Source organism: Coccidioides posadasii, chromosome 3 (assembly GCF_018416015.2).
Source record: "Coccidioides posadasii str. Silveira chromosome 3, complete sequence".
Classification (NCBI taxonomy): Eukaryota; Fungi; Ascomycota; class Eurotiomycetes; order Onygenales; family Onygenaceae; genus Coccidioides; species Coccidioides posadasii.
In genome coordinates this window covers 2,741,236-2,760,324 of record NC_089409.1, presented here as the reverse complement: position 1 = coordinate 2,760,324, position 19,089 = coordinate 2,741,236, and the positions used below count along the sequence as shown (strand labels likewise).

The window sequence follows — 19,089 nt, the reverse complement described above, 5'->3', positions numbered from 1 at the left end:
TGTCTTCGGACGCTGAAATACACGCTGCCTACAAAAGTAGATATGTATATATATTGCGGATTCCATACAGTGTGAACTCAAAAAAAACACTAAAACAATTACTCCATACATACCCAGACGTCCAGGTCCATATAAATCGTCAAGAGCTCAACTACGCCATATCCCCGTTCTCTCCAGAAGTCTTGCCACCAGCCCCTTCGCCCAGCCGTGTTGTAATGTATGCAGCACCTAGAGCTGCGCAGCCACCAAAACGCAAGACCCAGCCAACACTGTCGTCCCACGGCTCCCCTCTAGGCTTTTGCAGCGCCTTGAAAATTGCACTGCTGATCAGCGTCGAGGCAATCTGTGGAAACGAGATGGCGACATTATGAATCCCCAAAATTACTCCAGCTTGATCGACCGTTTCCTCGCTGCTCCCGTTCTCGTTGCATTCTGAGCCTGGATGACCGTGACTGAGGTCGGGAATACCCTGCCTAAGCTGATGTCTTCGCTCCCGGTTCTCCGCATCACTCTTTGCAACCTCTGCCGAAATAAACGCAAACGGAGCCCAAAGGGTGAGTGCCCAGGATATCCCAACAATGGCGATTACCACAGTTCCAGCCTGGGGGGAGTATATGAGAAACGTACTAAACATGCACAAAGAAAACAAAACATGGGAAAGAAACCACAATCTTCGGAGTGTAAGACCCGGTATTTGGAGCTTAGAGAGAACGTTGTATTTTTCGGAGGGCTGTACAGGTTCATGGCTCGTTTCGATTGCCGCACCCGCCGAGGCGGTGAACGAGAGAGTCGAAGTTGATGGATGGCGACTCAGATAGGGCCGATCACTAGACGTGGTGTCGGTATCGGAATCCTGCGCTAAAGCCGGACGATAAGTGGGAACGACAAGTAGCGGAAGGACCATACTCGCAACAAACGACGTGACCGCATAGGCCAAGAGAGCAAAGGTGCCCACCCGCGTGGCCTCCTCCCAGATAGCTGATATGGCGTCTTCAGGGAGATCCGGATGCTGGTCAAAAATCGGATTGACATAGAGCTGTCCGATATAAGTAGTTGAGTAAAACAAGAATGGAAACCACCCCACCCAGGCGCAAAGCTGGACCTCGCATACTTTGCGAATTTGCGGTGGTAACCGTTTAATGGACGCGAAAACCTGTTTGAAGAAACATATAACTCCTGGATTCTTGCTGCGAGGTGGGCCTTCTAGTCGAGGATCTCGTTCTTGAATATATAAACAACTAATGAGAAGAGTGGTTCCCAATGCGAGAGAGGCAATCACGCAAAGCACTTTAAATTGCGTATTCCCGAAGAAGGGAAGGACTTTAGGTAAATCCAGATAACCTGAAATATAACCTAGAATGTTGCCAATGCCGGTGAGCCGACTAGCCCAGGCATTCGCTGATTCTTGCTGGTGCGCAGGCGCATTGTCAACAATAAAAGCACGTATTGCTGCTTGAACTACACAATTTGCATATCAGAAAACATCTCTTTACCGGACGTGGGATGGGCTTTACCGACCTGTGTTTATAGCAAAATCGAGACAAAACATGAAGAAAGTTGCCACCACGATCGTGGTCACTTTGACGCCTTCGGATTGAGCGCCGGCCCCAAATATCCCCAACACTCCCCCGACCATCTCACGAACCCAGGCGAGTGCCATCAGAGATATTACCGTAGCAATCCCACCTCCAATCATAAAAGGCTTTCGCTTTCCCCATGGAACCCGACAGTTGTCACTGCGAATCCCCACATAGGGTTGAACAAGTGTCCCAGTCAAGGGTCCAGCAATCCATACAAATGCAAGTAAGGATTTACTCATTCCCAGAGAAAGTAGGTAGGGCTAGAACGAAAATCAGCCCACAAAAAAAAAAAAAAAAAAAGGTGCAGGGGTTCCAACTTATGGGATGGCAATAACTCACCGATCCATTTGATAGTTCAACAGACCAGACAATCTGCAGCCTATTGCAAGAAAGACGGGATATTAGCACCCCGAAAACCGGAAATTCCGGAACAAGAAGCAAAGACGTACCCGCCAATACTTAAAGTCAGCAAGAACAAATACCAGCTACTCTTCGACTCGCCCTCTTTATCGGACTGTCTTGCAATAGCAGTTGCATCTTCCCAAACCTCCCCAGATCGCCTTGAGTTCTCCGTAAGGAGAGGAGATCTAACGTCCTCTCTAGCTGGCACTGACGACGGCATCTAATGGGGCAACAAAAGTGAAGACTCTTTTTCTTTCTAGACTCGTCCCCAACAAGATCACAGCAGAGAGAGAAGGCAGATATCGACAGACTCCCGGCCAGAAGTAACAAAAAGGTCACTAAGACACAGGAACCTATAGCCCGGATACGGTATCCACGATCGGGATTATCAGATGAAATAAAGACGCCGATCTTATCATATAGCTCCCCACCACGGTCAAGGAAGAATAGAACGAACGAAGGGCAGTATAGACGAAAAAGAGGTCAATAGACCTTCTCCAGTTATAGATATATAAGCAAAGCCCGAACAAGTCGAATGTATGGGTTTAAAATGACAAAGTTTATCTGATCCTCAAAAGCGGGATCGCCCATCTCCGGCCCGGTTTGTGGCAAGAAACGAAGGGAAAGATCTCCCTCCGAGAGAAAAACAGCAAAAGAGAGAGAGTGTGTGTGTGAGTGAGAGAGAGAGTTCAGGTTCGGGTAAGCTTTACGCAGGTTGTCGCCGCAGAATAGGTGGATATGCCATCCCTACGCATAAGCAGAAAGGATGAAAGATGTCGTCGGGAAGGCCAGAAAAGAAGGAGAAAAAAAAAAGGAAAAAGAAGAAAGAAAAAGAAAAAAGCTTGGGGGAAAGTCGGCCCAAGGAAATAGCTTTCAAATCGGGGATAGCCACCCGGTTTTGAATGGATAGATTCAATAACAATATTATTTTGCTTGGGCTGTGGTAGTTAAGCGGTCTCCTAACTAAACGCCGGTGCGGGCTTGATGCTGCTGATGTTTCCTGTGAGACAGCGATATAGCTTGGCCTTTCCTCGTCCCGGTTCCCCATAGCTTTAGGACAGAAAAGAGGACCCTCTAAAGAAGATGGCGCTCGGCAATAAGTAGCCCAGACAGAGGCTGTCACGAGGCCCTTCTCCCAGCCACGAGCAGAGCCAGTTTTTGCCTCTCGAGCCCATCAAGCTTGGTGTCTGGCTCTCGAAAGTCTCGGCGGAAGGTTATTTAGTTACATAATCCCATCCGTGTGACGCAATGCTCTGCTGGCCAAAATGGTGGCACTCCAGCGAATTCGAGGGAATACCAAAGAGCGTTGGGGTCCGGAACAAGGCATGCTCAGTCAACTTTTTGGCATTTCCTCCTCTTTAGGCCAGGAGCCCCATCACTCATAACATCGACACGTTTCACAAGTCTATATAGCTAGCCCAACGTCACACTCATCAACCAGGAACATGGGAAGGACACAAAAGAAGCATGCAAATTACACGAGGAGAAAAAGGTAACACAGGCAGAATAGAAAAATAAGACCCAAACAATTCCATGAAAAGCCCTTCCTGAGTATACACCTAGAAAAGAAAAATAAAGAAACTTTGAATAATAAACCAAGTGGTGCGTTGATATCTATATGAAGATTGGAGCTCAATGCCCAAGACATGATATCTAAACCGTGCAGAATAGAAAACCAAAACCCACATCGTGCTTCCTTTTTCGTCATTCCACCCTGCCTCTTTTCGAGGAACCCATAATCGCACCATCAGAATCGTAAGCACGACACATCATGTCACTCAAGCCATACTCGCGTTAAAAAAGAAAAAGCATGTCGCAGTGGTGTAGCGACTTCTAGCGCTAAGGAAAGGCGGTAGCCTCATAAAAGGGTAGGAACTCCATGGCAGAATGTAAAAGAGAAACAGCAAGCTGAGGGGAAGTGTATTAAAAATGTAATATTGGGGTGAGAAGTGAGAATGCATGCCTTGGGAATTGATACAAAAGATTGAGACCCGCTGGATCATGAATATGCCTCGGCAGCGTGACCGGAAAAGACTCTGAAGAGTGTTCAAGAATAAGAAGCATGGCTCACGAGCCTAAGGAAAATTTCAGAGATAACCACTGAAGAGACCGTGTCTGCTTCAGATGCAGCATAACATGATTGATGGCTCATATCTTTGTTGCAGATGAACAGCAGATAGATCCAGAAAACATTGCAGTGAGTTAAACAAGTGTACCAAAAACCATATCTCGAACCATGGAGGGATTTATGGAAAGACTTCTGGCGCCATAAATTGCAGGGAATGCAGAAGGAAATTGGGATGATCTTTGTGTGTGTGTGTGTGTGTGTGTGGGGGGGGGGTAAAGGGAGGGGGGTAAAGGGAGGGGGGTATCATGGGAGCAAAATAAAAGGGGGGAAAGCAACACATTTGTTTTAATGCCCCTCAAATAAGACAGTCTCCATTCACTCAGATGTATTGTATCGCTCTACCCTGCCACATGCCCCACAATGGGGAATGTACTTAAATCTGCTGTTGCAGGAGCTGAGGGCTGATCATCTGTGGAGCAACCATAGACGGTAAGTTAGGGATAGACATCGAAGGCATGCTAACACTAGCCATATTCACGGTAGTGGGCAGGTAGCTGGTATCAGAAGTGGTATGCTCCTGATCCGTGGCCTCATGTTCGGGTTCCTGCTGTTCGCGGTCCTCTTCGTTGGAGTTGGCAGATGGCTGCTGGCCAGCTTGAGCACCATGGGTACGACGGTGCCTAATCCGTGGAAAGCGAGCGTTAGTAAAGGGTACCATGCAGGGTCTTGTAAGATGCAGAATAAACACATACTGTGCAAGGTTGTCTGATCGTGAAAACGCTCTGTTACAATAAGGGCAGGGGTATGGTCGCTCTTGAGTATGAGTCCTAACATGCCTAGATGCCAAGAAAGCGTCAGCGGCTATGGATATAGGAACGAATTCGAAGCGCGCCAATAGGGAAATCGGGATGAGAAACTGGTGATTAGAGGAAAACAGGAAATAGAACATACCGTTTTAAGTGTTCTAAGCGCTTGAACAGCCGTCCGCATGATGGAATCGGGCACGAATGGGATTTCTGCGGGTATGGCCCGAGCTCCATCATAGTTGCACTCCTGGCCCGACGAACTGGTCCAGGGACATTTGACCGACTGTTGGAAGAACCCGAACTTTCGAGAGCCTCGCCACTGGTTAACATAGGCATCTCGGGTTGGGGATTGATCAGAGACAGATGGTCATCGGCCTGTGTTTCGTCCAAAGTTGGTAGCGGAGTCCCCAATCTTGAGTTCTCATGGGAATGCATCTTTTGGGTTTCCTCCGCCTTGTAACTATGAGTAAGGCCGGGTGGAGACTCCTGGTTCGATTCATCTCCGTCCTGGACCGAAATTGAATGGTGGAGGTCGCTTGGCCGATGTGCAGCATGGGGGTTTGAATGAGTCTGCCCGTTACCAGTAGCAGCAGCGATGGCATTAGTGATTCCAGGAGGAATTGAAGATCGCCTTCTTCGTTGCTTATATGTGGGCGACCCTTCAATCACAGAATAAACATTCGTCGATGGAAAAGTGCGTGAGGCAGTGGAAAACTGAGGAGCAGCGAAATTCGAAGGAGGCAACTGCATCATGGCGTTGAATGCTGCCGTAGTACCAATATCAGGAATGGCGGTGTAAAGACCAGTATCTTCATTTGCAATATATGCAGGCTCTGAACCAAGTTGAACGTTGTGTTGGGGTGGAGTGATGGGTTCAAAGCTGATGCCGCGATGGCCATAATCATCATAGTGGGACGACACAAAGGACGGAGCAGGGGAGTATTCCATGTAAGTCGGCATCGACGTGTGGCGCTGGTGGATTCTCGGTACAGGAACGCCGTTACGATCGTACTGAACCTGACCAAAGTCTTGTTCAGCCTTGATACCGCCAGTTCCCATGGTAGTAGTTGCACTGGTAAGGCCTACTGAATTATAGATACCTTGATCATGTGTTTCTTCAGGCACAATAGGCATCGCTGGAGGGAGCTGGGGAGGAGGCATGGAATCGGTGGTTCGAATCATCGGGGACGCAGAGTGGTACGCTGTGCTAGCGTGGGCAGAGAACGAAGAGGAGTTCGCCTGCTGTGCTTTTGTCAACTGCTCGTACAGAGATTGGGATGAATCGAACTGGAACGATAAAGCGGGCTCGTTCACGGCCACTGTAGTGGCTTCCTGGCCCATTTTTTCCCTTTTGAGATCCCTTTCCAGAGCGTCCAGGAAGAGCCGGTCATGCGGCACGCTGTACCAGTAGAAAACCTTTTGCTTCTTCTGCGTACGGATACAGTTGTTCTTATACAAGAAGTCGAGAAAGGGACTTTTCGGCTCCTCGAGTGAAGCATCTGTTCCAGCTTTAAGGTTTCTGAGGTCTGAGAAGATACCCTCTTCGAACTTCTTCGTGTTCTTGACAGGTCGGCCAAATGCCTGGAAGCGGAAAGAAAGACATCTCACGATATCAGTCCCCGAGATGTGAAAGAGATTGTTCCTGTCCCCCAGGTTAGACCGAATTACACGATTCAACCGGCGTAGATTACACATACCAGAGAACGCAAGAGACATAGTCACCTGTAGGAAGGAGGAAACGTCTGATGAGTTGATCCGGCGCCCAGTCAACGGGGGCCGAAATTAGGAAGTATTTTACTAAATAGGAGATCAAAAGAGGTTAAACAATGACCTATCAAACATCTCCGAAGGTGTCTGATATGAGGCGCAAAGACTGATGCTTCCAGAGAGATGAGACGAAGAAAGGAACTTACAATTGTCGACCTGCTGGAGCGCAACCTGTGCATCCTGTGGAAGACTTTGCTGGGCCTCATTGGAAAGCATAAAAGTTTCGGGTTTCTGCGGCGGTGCCATTGAAGCACCATGTTGAGAATACATCACGGACACAAGCAACCGATTCTGAGACAGGCGTTAGAAGCAGGAACCAACAATGAAAGTTTCATTGAAATCGCGGTCTGACGTGACACAAGCAAGAAGTCAACGCCACGACGACGACGACGACGACGATGAGGAGGATGAGGATGAGAAGGAGAACAAGGAGAGGTACGGGTGAGGTACGAACCTGTCAGGGCCAGGCAAAGGATGTGAAAATTATTAGATCAAAAATTGAAGAGGTGCGACGGCGAGTAAGTTCGGAGCGATGTAGCAGAAAAACGAAAGGGCCAAAAAGAAGAATGGCGAAAAGAGGTGTACAGCGGCAGAGCGTAAACGATCGTGGAGGTTCAGAAACCGGTACGGGAGATGTCTGAGAAAGGACCAGCCTCAACGATGACCAGACACAGGTGATGCGACTGCCGTCGAGAGAAAGGAGAGCAAAAGAAAGAATTGGGCCTGCCCGGTGTATTACTACCCTAAGTGTTCGGTCTTGGGAGACGATCGAAACGAAGGTGAGAAAGAGACACGAAAGAGTAACAGAATGATGGGATGGCGGGAAACAGACTGAAAATGGGGGGAGAGAGAGAGTGAGGGTGGGAGAGAGAGAGACAGATGAGCGAGAGAGATTCCTTAGAAGGGATGTGTCAGAGAAGAATCAGATATGGCATGCAATGGGGGAGGGGGGAAGAGAGGGAGGATTGAAGGGAGGGAGGGGGTGTGATAACGCTGGGTTTCGATGCAGGCCGTCTTGGGAACGGGCAGGCGAAGGTGATTTAACTCCCCGGCTGGGTTTTCGTTACCGCTGGGAAGGGGACGATGGCGTTATAATACGTACGGCGCCAATACGGTACTTTCGGTACCCACGCTGATGGCTGGGCCCCTGCGCCAAGTCACGAGAATTGGGCTACGGTAATCTGGTATCCTCCTGTAATACAAGGCCATTTTCCTACAGTCGCTCCTCTTCTCGCATCCCTGCTCGGAGACCCGGGCGCAAATTTTAGTGCTATTCAAAGAAAGAAAAAAAAAAAGAATAATTAAAAAAAAAAGGCGGTCGCCATCAAGTAGAAGAGACGGCGGGAAAAAGGTTCCCCATCCTGCTAAACTCCACCTCAGCGCCGAAGCTGATCTGCTTCTAGAACCGCGATAGAGGCGGAATAAACTCGCTGGCCTGCCCTGTCGGAGATGCGCGAGTCACACCCACTGTGAGACCCGTGTCGGATTAACTTTCCCATGTTAATCTTCTCAGCGGTCCTCCGTCCTCGATGGCGGCTTCAGGGATAATGCCATCAGTCACTAGGATCTCGGTCCCCCAGCTTCCAAGGTCTCGAGCCTATCTTACGAGTGGTGGCCACCGACCTGGACGCCGTTCGATGGGTCCCCCAAAAAAAAAAAAAAAAAAAAAAAAAAAAAAAAAAAAAAAAAAAAGAAAAAAGGAAAAAAGGGCAGAGGGAATGACAGGAAGAGCCATCAACGGCAATACGAACTCACCATCGCGCAAGCGAAATCTACTAGGAGGTATATCGTTTTAGTGCGCAAGAGGCGCTCGTGGAAGAGGCGGTGATGGAGTCTGGTAGTATTTCCTGCATATTCATCCATACAGAGTTAAAGAGTCCTCCGTCCACCTCGCTGTCATATCTATCAACAATGATCCCTGTGGACACGTAGTTAGACTTCATCCGATCTGAGGTCTTCCGCCAGTTAACTACGGGGGAGTTAGTTACTCGAAGCTCATTGCACAAGCCGTCAAAATTGGGATCAGACGGCAGACAGCCTGTGGGGAGATGCCGCCCTCCGCGTCCCCTCTCCAATCCCGACGTCAATTCTCCCTCGCGTCACTTCTTTTGGGCGGCGGGTTCGGACTCTTGTGTTGGGCGAGTCGTTGATCAGCCAATGGCCACGCTAGAGTAGCTCCATGCGGTCTGATTGGCGGCGAGTGCATGCATGCATTTATTTTTGTCCGGCTGTTTTGGGGGTCATCTCAAACGAGAGGGGGATGGGTGAGAGGGGGGCTTATCGCTGTTTCAGATTCGCGCTCCGGACTTTTAGCGCAGAAATGGTTTGGCCTGCGTTGGCCCCAGCCAGCGGCCGTCGCCAGCACTTTGCGTAATTTTGAGCATACCACACGGGACCGCTGCGAGAGAGAGTGTGCGCGCGGGATAAGAGGCACTGCAGCGGAGTTGGGATGTTCAAGGAACGCGAAAATGTGCATTCCTGATCGTCCACTGCCATCAACTCCGTCGTGAACTACGGAGGATGTATTTCTTCATTGTTCAACCACATGCGGGTTTGCTGCAACGTCTCCCATTGTTGGACTTTTGCGGCCCATCGGTCGGGTCGCATATCTTTCGAATATGTATGTACAGTTACTCCGCACATACGGAGTACATAAAAGCATTGAATATGCAGTTAACTACGGAGTATGCAAGAAGAATACAATTTTCGGTCATAGCCATTGTCTTCATGCATCTGGCCTCCAAGCAAGTTGGGAGGCTTGACCACTTTCTTCAATGCAGGCGTCGAAGCGCAAAAGCGCCCTTGACGTGATCAAAGTGCAGACCCAGCGGAAAATTCAAACAAATCAGCGTCCAGACAGGAATCACCCAGCCTCCTCAGAAAGAAAGTTTGGCATTTAATCTGAAACACCACCGCACATCATATCCACACTCAGCGCTTGCATGATCATCGCCCTGAGACAACGCTCCCAGCCCACTTCCTATCCCTCTCCACCTGCCAACAGGAGCCTAACCCAAACCCTCATTGACATCACATCATCGTCCGCATGCATCTTTCAGGCATCTCGACTGGGATGAATAGCGCTTCCAAAGGCCAACTGCCATTCTGGAACAACGGCTCAACGGGTGGTCCCCAACGGGCGAGCCCGGGGCTTCGTGTGTGCCCTGGAGCGCTAACCAGGGGTCGGGGTTGTCAGGAACACCCGAGGACGGACGCGACTCGGCCTGCTGGGTCGATGACTGGCTGACTCGATGACGGGAAGCCGAATACCAGGGGTGTGAACATGGCCTTTGCACTCGGTATCCGCCCTACATGTAGAGGAGAATCACGACCATTTCAATTGATGTTTGTTGGGGCTTTGGGTCCGATGGGAGTCGACACAGGGTGAGAGTAATAACCACCCTACAGAGTACAGAGTAGGCCGTTGACAAATTTCAGCGTGAAAAAGTCAACACATTTTAGCTTGCGTACCTGCTTCAAGCCGCTAAATCTCGTCCTACATAGCGTCCGGTTTTGCGATTTGAGTGCCGAAGTAAGAAGAACGGAGGAATCCACATGCCGTAACAAGCATGTCGATGGGGAAGCTTACTAGGTAAAGATTGCAAATCCTGTGTTGCCACTTCGCAGGACTTCTCCCAAAAAGCTTGCGATTTGCCCGTGACGAACCAGCTCATAGAGAACATGGTGCAGAGCTTAGTGGTCAATACTTTAGTAGTTCGACCGTCCTTCTAGCGAGCTTCGCCTCATATGATCAATCAAACTTTCTCCTCGTAATCTCTGTAAGCTAAAAGAGAACGTGTGGATCTCAATCAGATCACTTGATGATGCACATATTCACATTGACATTGTGGGGTTAGAATTTGAGCACCTTTTTAGCACAGAAGTTAGCTCCAGATAGCAGAGATGACTGATAGCTGTCAGATGGAATACAACTTTTAACTACAAAGCTGACTTCAGTCCGATACCGTGTGCCGATCATCGGCTGCTTCTCATACAACTCTCTGACAATGTCGAAAATAGTACCAAGTCGGGAGGACCGGCCGCGACGCTCCAGAAATACAAGCTCTTGTCTCGAATTGGACCCATTTCAACACCTTCTACCAAGATCACCCCTCTACAAGGCAAAAGAAGGCAAATTCGTGACCGGGGAGACCAGGCTGCCGAAAAGAGCCAACATTCAGGGTGTGAAAGGACGGGGTCATCATAGTAGCCGCTTGATCCGGCTTGTTTGCGCTAACTAGTAGTCAAAAAAAAAAATAAAATAAAATAAAATAAAATAAAAAATAAAAAGGGTCCCAACTTCCAAAGCGGAAGAAACTTTCTTCGTTCTCTTGTCTCGTCGACTTTTCCGGAATCCAGACGGAGTTAGTGCGCCACGCGCTGCTGAATATCTGCGGGGAAATCCAATCTAGCGTGGTCGACGGCGCCAGGACTAGCACCACTTCAACAGCATTTCTGCAAATCTCTGACACGCAGTAGCCAGGAACGAGCGCCTGAAACCAGCCATTTTTCCGCCTCACACGCTTCATGCATGTCTTGGTTCGAAGCGGTGGCTTGAAGTTTCCGATACGGGCCCGCTGATGGGCGAAGATAGCTCGTCCAACACGTGGATTTTAACCTCAGCAATAGTCAAGTAAGGGCGCAGATTGTGATAGAATGCTGCTCCTATCAAATCATTTTGACATTAACTCAAAATTTGTGGCAGGAGGATACAGCGGCGATCTGTTCTTTAGCCGCTAAGCTGGTCACCTGCGACCCCTTTTCTTGCCTTTGCTCATTGTTCGTGGGCCCTGGATATCCGCGAGATCCCGCTTGCTCAATCTTAGTGTGCCTCCAGAAAATTTTCCAACGGACGGTCCGCCAATGCCCCGTTCCCTTCTCGCACTGCTGACCTTCCGTTTCGGCGTAGGCTTCTCAAGAATAATTCCGTTTTCTTTTGCTTCGCGTCGTCTTGTCGCGTCTTTCTTTGCTACTTTAGCTTCTATCCCCTTTCTGTGAGACATTGGCATCTTTTTCTGCATATAGATCGAATCATTTGCTCCGATAGTTTGCATACGAATATCAAGTGCACGGTGACGATTTTTCCCGGTAGGATTGAGGTCGTCGGCAGACTCAAGGAGATGAGACTCCTTTAGCAAGCGTTGTAAGGCAAGGTCGTTTTTCAAATTCATCGCATCATCAGCTCCTTCGTCGCCGTCGGATGCATTCGTATTCCGCTTTGCTGTGGTTTTAGATTTCATCTGAGACGAGGACGGCGGCTTTGCCGACTAAAAGAAACGTAAACGTGGTCAGAATAAGCCAAATGTGTTAATCCGCCAGCCACCCGTACTTGTGAGACGTACCATGAACTGTTTCCGAAGCTCTTTTTCGAAACCATCTTTAGTTATGTTGTGAGAAGTGCTATGATCAACCACCTCCGGAACCGTGTCGGAAGGGGAAGTGTCGTCCCCGTCATCGTCGGAGATGCCACTCCATTCAGAATCTTCCTTGTCATCATCAGATTCCGTATCTGGAGAATTTGCGACAGAAGCCTTTCCTTTCTGCGGCACGTCCAATGGCTCGAACTGAGCTTCAAAATACTTTCGGAGAAGGTCGTGGGAGTTGGGCGGAACGGCGAGAGGATCATCTTCTTGCTCAGCAGGCCGAGAGACCACTGTAGCCTCGCGTTTCCGTTTCCCCAGCATCTTCAGCTTCCTTCGCGTTTCTCTGATGCAGGTATCTCGAGATCAGCTTCCGCTCCCATCCTGACAGGCAAAAATTCAGAATTGCGCTTATGTCATTGAAATATATCACGTGACTATAATGCGCGGCGGGATGGTAGTTGGTCGAATTACCAGCGTCCTTGATGGGCCGGATTAAATGAACATTGCTTCACCCGTTGAAGGATGACACGGTTTCGTCCCTGCATTGACCTCCATGCAGGTCAGGTAAAACAAATTGTTGGCGGCACTCTGACCGCCGAGCCTGGGGAGCTAAAAACGAATTACGTTTCTGCGCTTCCGGCGGGGCACTTCGCAAAGCTCTACAAGGACCATGGCTTAACGGGCGGGCATGTGGTCATGCTGGGGCCTGGGAATGATGATGCGGCGAGGGAAGCGCTAGCTGCGTGGCCGGGAGGGCTACATGTCGCCGGGGGTATCACAGATAAAAACGCACAGTACTGGATAGATGCTGGAGCTGAAAAGGTGGGCTCTCATCCATGCGCCCCTGCAATCACAACTATCGCGTTGGCGTGTACTGGCGGCTGACGTGAAAATAGTAGGTCGTCATCACATCTTTCCTTTTTCCTGAGGGTAAATTTTCAATGGAGCGACTCCAAGCAATCCTTACGGCGCTTGGGAATGACAAGTCCAAATTAGTACTGGATTTAAGCTGCCGAAGGAGAGAGAATACTTGGTTTGTTGCTATGAATAGATGGCAGACGATTACAGAAATGGAAATTAATAAGGGTATGGATGCACAACGTCCTCGAAACCCGGATATGGGACTAAATGAAGACTAACTTTTTGTCCTAGAAACGATTAGAATGCTCGAGCCCTACTGCTCTGAGTTTCTGATCCATGCCGCTGATGTCGAGGGGTTGCAGCAAGGAATCGACGACGAACTGGTATCAAAATTGGCGGCATGGTGCTCCATCCCAGTGACATACGCTGGAGGCGGACGAGGTCTAGCAGACCTCGACCGTGTCAAGACAAGCAGTAAGGGAAAGGTCGACCTGACCATTGGCAGCGCGCTGGATATTTTTGGAGGGAGTGGCGTGACATTTGCAGAGAGTGTGCAATGGAATAAGGCCAACGGAGACTAGTATAATATCAGACAGATATGCCTTATATAGATAGGTGAATTGCCATGCTATATCTTTAGCGATCGGCTTGCCAGGATATACTTGGGATTCTGAAGCATTGGTACAAGGCCAATGTCGGTGTCATAGCCCTCTCGATATAGTTGCCCTCTGGGGTCATTAGGCAGCACTAAATAGAGAGGATTCTATGCTCTGACGATTTTCACAAGCGACTATTAAGAATTTCGATAAATATGTTTCTTCATATTTTTAATTAGATATCTTCAAACAAATCCACAAACTTCTCGTGTTTTCCAAGGTTGTTTTATATAAATCCATCGTAACCTTGGAGCTAAAATATAATTACGCAACAAGCTTAAGTCGAAGCCCCAAGCATCACCACCCTCTCTTCTCTCGACCTTCACCAGCCAAGCACCAGTACCACCACCTACGGGCACTCTCATTTCCTCTAACAATCATTTCCCTGGTGACATATCAAAATTTATATTTTCCCTTAACTGTTTCTTAAATTCTTTCCTCTCAACCACCATGAAGCCCGTCGTCTCCGCGCTCAATGCGTGGAGTTGGTAAGACGTCCCTCCATCCAGCACAAAACGTGAAGCCAGGGCTAACATGGACGATTCCAGTTTCATCATCTCCATCTTCGCCGTCATTATTCTCTCCGTCATTGGTTCGCTGTATAAAGTACGTTTCCCACCCTCCGGCTACGTTCCGCAGATGCGTGCGCGCCTGCTGTTTACCTCCCGGGAGTCATATCATCGGCTAACAGTCCAACTTCCAGCGCAACCACCACTCGCTTATGGGCTCGAGAGACGACCCTAAAGATGGTACCGCAGTCGCAGGGTCCATTTTCACTGCTGTTATAGTATATGCCGTACGTCACAGGGGTTCCGATGTTTCCCCCCATCCCAAACTGCCTATCTACGTGATACGCTCTCGTTGCCATGTATCTCGATAAAATCCTTCCGAGAACATCGAATTCTAACTATGGACCAAATCCATCTAGGCATTTGCTGTGTTTTGCGGTCTACAAGCATACCTCCACGTTCGATCAAGTCGAAGAGGAGCGATAACCTTGTCCTAAGCGACTCGAAAATGAACAGTGATGAGATGCACTTGCATCGATTCTAATACGATTTCCTTGATATATTTGTTTTCAAAACGGATCGCGGAGTATACGGCTGTTTCTTGTCTAGGATTCTAAGTTTTACAATTCTTTTGCTCCTCGCACAGCAGGTAGAACCTTTGCGAGTTGATAGGCGTGTGATAAACGTGGCTTGTTCGGTTCTTAGCTTGGTTTTGTCATATTCCATACTATATGTGTATATCTACAGAAACCAGGCTTTTGGTTGATGGGAAGTTTTATATTATATGATATCTACCCAACTAATGATGCTAGGGTGGTTTCGTCCCTTCGGTTGATGGACGAGTTAATAGATCAACGCAAGTTTATACCGACAGAAATCTTGTCTTTACCTTTGTTGACCTGTGATCAATGGAGAAGTCTCAGACGGCAGCTTACTTTAGTGTAATGCACAATCAATGTGGTCCAATAGAGATTCAGCTACATGCTATTGCAGAGTATTCTGTATTGTCTGTGCAAACAACAGCAGGAGGCAATATTTATATTCAAAACTTGGAGCGAACCTTAACAGGTATTCATCATATATACATGAGCTTTTGTCGTTGTTCGTGAACCAAAACGCCGAAGAAATGGACCATTTGGATAGCATCATATGGCACCTTGTTTTGATAACGCCTTTAAAACCAATGAACCCAATAACCAGACAACTTCTTCCTACTCTTTTTCGAAAGATAAAGGAGCAAACCAACGCCAGTGAGGAAACAAGCGCCCATCTGAGCGTTAATAGATTGATACACAGCAACAATCAAAAGCATGACCATAGATTTTGGTTGTATAGTACCTTATTCTTCAGCATCTTCCGGCTCCACTGGATCGAGCATCTTGCTCATGTATGGTCCATCGAGCCAATACCCAAGCTTTGCGTAATAACTTCTGACACCGACCCCAGAGATGACGCTAATCTTTCGACTTCCATGCTCCTCTCTTGCTATCCTCTCGGCCTCTTCCATCAACAGGGTTCCAAATCCGCGATGTTGGAACTTCCGAGGATCACGACCGTGAACGGGAACAGCTGAACCGTATACATGCAGCTCACGGACCAAACTAGTCTGTTGACCGGTAAGCTCTGGGCGGAAGGTATACTTTGCACTGCACTTTCGTAGACGGAGAAGGCCAATGAGAATATCCTGTTTCGGGTCTTCATAGGCAAGGAAAGTCTCCCATCCGTCATTGGCGACGTAATCACGCCGAATTAGCTCAATCTGGCTTGGTCGGATCTTATTCTTGACTTCGTTAATTCCAACTTCTCGAGTCCGCACGTCTCTGCAAGTGGTGCCGAAATCTTTCATTCGACCAAGAGCGAGTTCGCGAAGGTTACCGTTCTCAACGCCGGATGTGACAAGAGGCATAGGAATATCACGCTGCACACGATAGATACGAGTCCATGGGGGCACCAGGGCAAGGATGCGAGCGACAATGTCAATCAAAGCATTTGGGGTATAGTTCTTGTAGCGACCAGTCCGCCAAAGCTCATAGAGACCGGTACCTCTGATGACTAGTGTTGGGTAGATTTTCAGACCGTCCGTTCGGAAGGCTGGGTTCTCAAAGTATTCTTGGAACTGGAACAAATCTCTTTCCATCCCCACGTTAGGTAGATCTGGCATCATGTGGCTGACGACCTTGAAACCAGCATCCTTCGCCAGTTTAAACGTCTCCGCCACAGCCGCCACAGTGTGTCCTCGGTTCGTATCCCTTGCGACATCTTCGTAAAGACTCTGCACACCGATCTCCAATCTCGTACAGCCGTACCTGAGCATAGCACTGAGATGAGTGTCCAAACAATAATCTGGACGTGTCTCTATCGTGATTCCGACACATTTGATATTGCTCATCTCCCCGGCTTGGACCGCTTCATCAACATTGTTTGTTTGATATCCACTGAGCGCGTTATGGAGCTGGGCTATGAATTCTTCTCTGTAGTCCTCTGGCAAAGACATAAACGTGCCACCCATGATAATATACTCCACCTTATCCACGCTGTGGCCAAGGGATTTGATCTGGTCCACCCGCCCTCGCGCTTGCTCGAAAGGGTCATAGCGGGCGCGGATAGCTCGCATTGACGTCGGCTCGTATCCGGTATAGGACTGGGTGGAGTATTCAAAGTCGGAATCAGGACCGCCTGGACAATACACGCAAATGTTTCCAGTGTATGCAATATGAGGACATCGATGAGGCTTGCACATAACAGCAACAACCGCAATACCGGAAGATGTCCCTGGAGAAAATCAATAATCAGTGCATGATAGAGACGTCAACAGCGAACCACACTTACTTATCGGCTTTGCGATCAGCTTCGGCAAAATATACTTCTTATAATGCTCTGGGACTGCTGCAATGATTGCTGTTAGAGGAGGCTGAGTGCTCAAGCTGTGCTTCTTCGAAATTTGACCCCGCAGCTTGTTCAGGTTGATATCTTTTTTGGGCTTCGTTGAGTCCCTTTGAGCCTCATAGTCCTGAATCAGCGCATTCGCTATGTCCGAACAGGCTCTCATATAGCGCTCATTTTCGGGAGGTAGCTTCGCAGCCTTGGGCACTTTGCGCTGCTGGGTGGCGGGACGTAGAGTCAGAGTCTCCGTCGCCATGTTGACGGTTATGGACGCAGCGTAAAACTAGAATTTCACACAATAAACAAAGGAGGCCCGGTCTATGATTTAGTGATACCACGAAGAGCCGATTACAAGAGCGGAAACAGGTGGCGGTGGAGCACGGCGGAGAAGCGTCAAAGATCTGTCATAATTTTCGTGATACTCCGCGACAAGGTTCAGGTGGGAGGAACCGCAAAAACACACTTCCACCCCCAGTAGTAGCCAAGAACCGTCAAAGATTGGTCGGGAAGCCATCCCGTCGTCAACACGAACGTCGTCAAAAAAATACTCCCAAGGGCCGACTCGAGCTCTCTCTGCTTTTGGTTTCTCTTTTCCTTCTCTCTTTTTGTTTCTTTCACGCTCTGAGTTTTTCTTTTAAAAAAAATGCAGTCCTTCAGACGCAGCACACTGTCTGCCCTGCGGAGCGCCGTCCGCGTCCAGCAGCGCGGATATTCTAAGCCTACGTCTGGCTACGCTTCCACGATCGATAATCTTCGGATCAACAGCGAAACAAGAGTTCTCTACCAGGGATTCACTGGAAAGCAAGGAACGTAAGTGTGGCAATGTCCTCAGGCGGTTGAGGAGAGACGTTGATACTGATATGTGTCCTCAATGCTAGATTCCATGCCCAACAGGCGATTGACTATGGTAGCGTCGTTCTGCCACACTTGAAAGAGAGCCAGCATCTGATATACTCTAGGCACCAATGTCGTTGGCGGTACCAATCCCAAGAAGGCTGGAGAGATGCACCTTGATCGCCCCGTGTTTGCTACGGTGAGAGATGCCATGAAGGAAACCGGCGCCAATGCCTCTGCGATCTTCGTTCCGTGAGCTTCCTCTCGCCCTCTAAGGCCTCCTTCCTCTTTTCTGACAAGAATTCAGTCCCCCAGTGGCGGCTAGAAGTATAGAAGAAGCAATTGAGGCTGAAATGCCCCTTGTTGTCTGGTTTGTTACCCTCGTGTCCCAGTGATTATTCAACACACACTAACTTTGGACACAGCATTACAGAAGGAATCCCTCAGCATGGTACGGTATATTACTGTGATATCCAGCGAAAAATTTACTAATTGATATTAGATATGGTTCGCATTACGGATATTTTGAAGACCCAAAGCAAGACCAGATTAGTCGGTCCTAACTGTCCCGGAATAATTGCCCCTGTATGTTGCATCCATTCTTCAACGGGTTTATTGAATTGAACACCAGCTAACTGCTGGTCTTTAAACCCCCAGGGCCAATGCAAAATCGGTATTATGCCCGGATTTATCCACAAGAGAGGACGTATTGGCATTGTCTCCAGATCAGGAACCCTTACGTACGAGGCTGTGAATCAAACCACCCAAGCTGGCCTTGGTCAGTCCCTCGTCGTTGGTATCGGCGGTGATCCTTTCTCTGGTACCAACTTCATCGACTGCCTTCGCGTCTTCCTTGAGGACGAAGAGACCGACGGTATCATCATGATTGGTGAAATTGGAGGTAGCGCTGAAGAAGATGCTGCGGAGTTCCTTAGATCTGAAAACAAGGCAAACAAGCCAGCTGTCGGGTTCATTGCCGGTATCAGCGCCCCCCCAGGCCGCCGCATGGGTCATGCAGGTGCTATCGTTAGCGGAGGTAAAGGTGGAGCAGACTCGAAGATTGCTGCCCTTGAATCAGCGGGTGTGATTGTCGAGCGAAGCCCAGCGTCTCTTGGAAAGACTCTACATGCCGAATTTGTGAAGAGAGATTTGATCTAAGGTTGACGGCTTTGGGTCGTGATTGCCGCGACTTTCCTGCTCACAGCATATGTATTTTTTACTTGTGTTATCTTCCCAGAGTCCCATTTGATTCCCTGATTGCATTACCACTGTGACATATATTGAGATGCGTACTTTTATACAGCCTGCCATTATCTCTGGCTATTAGACTTTATCCCTTTCTAAGCAAAACCTTATCATA

The 19,089-nt window shown here is 48.7% G+C and overlaps 7 protein-coding genes across 7 annotated transcripts; 3 read left to right on the top strand and 4 right to left on the bottom strand.

The window, feature by feature from the left end:
* Window positions 1–23: 23 nt before the first annotated feature.
* Window positions 24–2,794, bottom strand: D8B26_005847 (uncharacterized protein). Its single transcript, XM_003069385.2, has 4 exons — window positions 2,030–2,794; window positions 1,920–1,959; window positions 1,519–1,840; window positions 24–1,458 (listed from the first exon to the last, which is right to left on the bottom strand). The coding sequence occupies exons 1-4, from the start codon at window positions 2,200–2,202 to the stop codon at window positions 152–154; spliced, it is 1,842 nt and encodes a 613-aa protein (XP_003069431.2). The 5' UTR covers window positions 2,203–2,794; the 3' UTR covers window positions 24–151.
* Window positions 2,795–3,278: 484 nt separating this feature from the next.
* On the bottom strand, window positions 3,279–7,583 carry STE12 (homeodomain transcription factor ste12). The gene is made up of 6 exons (XM_003069384.2): window positions 7,078–7,583; window positions 6,770–6,914; window positions 6,554–6,653; window positions 5,002–6,498; window positions 4,803–4,886; window positions 3,279–4,730 (listed from the first exon to the last, which is right to left on the bottom strand). The coding sequence occupies exons 2-6, from the start codon at window positions 6,891–6,893 to the stop codon at window positions 4,484–4,486; spliced, it is 2,052 nt and encodes a 683-aa protein (XP_003069430.1). The 5' UTR covers window positions 6,894–6,914; window positions 7,078–7,583; the 3' UTR covers window positions 3,279–4,483.
* A 2,963-nt stretch (window positions 7,584–10,546) lies between these two features.
* On the bottom strand, window positions 10,547–12,348 carry D8B26_005845 (uncharacterized protein). Its single transcript, XM_003069383.2, has 2 exons — window positions 11,966–12,348; window positions 10,547–11,890 (listed from the first exon to the last, which is right to left on the bottom strand). The coding sequence occupies exons 1-2, from the start codon at window positions 12,305–12,307 to the stop codon at window positions 11,369–11,371; spliced, it is 864 nt and encodes a 287-aa protein (XP_003069429.2). The 5' UTR covers window positions 12,308–12,348; the 3' UTR covers window positions 10,547–11,368.
* A 135-nt stretch (window positions 12,349–12,483) lies between these two features.
* Window positions 12,484–13,600, top strand: HIS6 (Enzyme that catalyzes the fourth step in the histidine pathway). Its single transcript, XM_003069382.2, has 3 exons — window positions 12,484–12,808; window positions 12,886–13,072; window positions 13,139–13,600. The coding sequence occupies exons 1-3, from the start codon at window positions 12,509–12,511 to the stop codon at window positions 13,426–13,428; spliced, it is 777 nt and encodes a 258-aa protein (XP_003069428.2). The 5' UTR covers window positions 12,484–12,508; the 3' UTR covers window positions 13,429–13,600.
* Window positions 13,601–13,796: 196 nt separating this feature from the next.
* On the top strand, window positions 13,797–14,892 carry D8B26_005843 (uncharacterized protein). The gene is made up of 4 exons (XM_003069381.2): window positions 13,797–13,991; window positions 14,052–14,109; window positions 14,207–14,299; window positions 14,432–14,892. The coding sequence occupies exons 1-4, from the start codon at window positions 13,954–13,956 to the stop codon at window positions 14,507–14,509; spliced, it is 267 nt and encodes an 88-aa protein (XP_003069427.1). The 5' UTR covers window positions 13,797–13,953; the 3' UTR covers window positions 14,510–14,892.
* Window positions 14,893–15,351: 459 nt separating this feature from the next.
* ELP3 (Elongator subunit) lies at window positions 15,352–17,151 on the bottom strand (the record flags this gene model as incomplete). Its single annotated transcript, XM_003069380.2, has 2 exons — window positions 15,352–16,784; window positions 16,842–17,151. 2 exons carry the CDS (start codon window positions 17,149–17,151, stop codon window positions 15,352–15,354), a joined length of 1,743 nt encoding a protein of 580 aa, XP_003069426.1.
* Window positions 17,152–17,395: 244 nt separating this feature from the next.
* On the top strand, window positions 17,396–19,055 carry TCA8 (Succinate--CoA ligase [ADP-forming] subunit alpha, mitochondrial). Its single transcript, XM_003069379.2, has 7 exons — window positions 17,396–17,705; window positions 17,774–17,802; window positions 17,855–17,981; window positions 18,037–18,099; window positions 18,155–18,180; window positions 18,232–18,314; window positions 18,387–19,055. Exons 1-7 carry the CDS (start codon window positions 17,539–17,541, stop codon window positions 18,885–18,887), a joined length of 996 nt encoding a protein of 331 aa, XP_003069425.2. The 5' UTR covers window positions 17,396–17,538; the 3' UTR covers window positions 18,888–19,055.
* Window positions 19,056–19,089: the final 34 nt, after the last annotated feature.

Coding starts and splice junctions, on each gene's coding strand:
- D8B26_005847 (XM_003069385.2), bottom strand. CDS start 2,202: ATGCCGTCGTCAGTGCCAGCTAGAGAGGACGTTAGATCTCCTCTCCTT. Junction 1,841..1,919: donor TTGAACTATCAAATGGATCG/GTGAGTTATTGC, acceptor TTTTCGTTCTAG/CCCTACCTACTTTCTCTGGG. Junction 1,459..1,518: donor CGATTTTGCTATAAACACAG/GTCGGTAAAGCC, acceptor CAAATTGTGTAG/TTCAAGCAGCAATACGTGCT.
- STE12 (XM_003069384.2), bottom strand. CDS start 6,893: ATGTATTCTCAACATGGTGCTTCAATGGCACCGCCGCAGAAACCCGAA. Junction 6,499..6,553: donor TATGTCTCTTGCGTTCTCTG/GTATGTGTAATC, acceptor CCTGGGGGACAG/GAACAATCTCTTTCACATCT. Junction 4,887..5,001: donor CGCTTAGAACACTTAAAACG/GTATGTTCTATT, acceptor CTTGGCATCTAG/GCATGTTAGGACTCATACTC.
- D8B26_005845 (XM_003069383.2), bottom strand. CDS start 12,307: ATGCTGGGGAAACGGAAACGCGAGGCTACAGTGGTCTCTCGGCCTGCT. Junction 11,891..11,965: donor AGCTTCGGAAACAGTTCATG/GTACGTCTCACA, acceptor CGTTTCTTTTAG/TCGGCAAAGCCGCCGTCCTC.
- HIS6 (XM_003069382.2), top strand. CDS start 12,509: ATGACACGGTTTCGTCCCTGCATTGACCTCCATGCAGGTCAGGTAAAA. Junction 12,809..12,885: donor TAGATGCTGGAGCTGAAAAG/GTGGGCTCTCAT, acceptor TGAAAATAGTAG/GTCGTCATCACATCTTTCCT. Junction 13,073..13,138: donor AGAAATGGAAATTAATAAGG/GTATGGATGCAC, acceptor TTTTTGTCCTAG/AAACGATTAGAATGCTCGAG.
- D8B26_005843 (XM_003069381.2), top strand. CDS start 13,954: ATGAAGCCCGTCGTCTCCGCGCTCAATGCGTGGAGTTG. Junction 13,992..14,051: donor GCGCTCAATGCGTGGAGTTG/GTAAGACGTCCC, acceptor GGACGATTCCAG/TTTCATCATCTCCATCTTCG. Junction 14,110..14,206: donor TCATTGGTTCGCTGTATAAA/GTACGTTTCCCA, acceptor TCCAACTTCCAG/CGCAACCACCACTCGCTTAT.
- TCA8 (XM_003069379.2), top strand. CDS start 17,539: ATGCAGTCCTTCAGACGCAGCACACTGTCTGCCCTGCGGAGCGCCGTC. Junction 17,706..17,773: donor TTCACTGGAAAGCAAGGAAC/GTAAGTGTGGCA, acceptor CCTCAATGCTAG/ATTCCATGCCCAACAGGCGA. Junction 18,100..18,154: donor GAAATGCCCCTTGTTGTCTG/GTTTGTTACCCT, acceptor CTTTGGACACAG/CATTACAGAAGGAATCCCTC.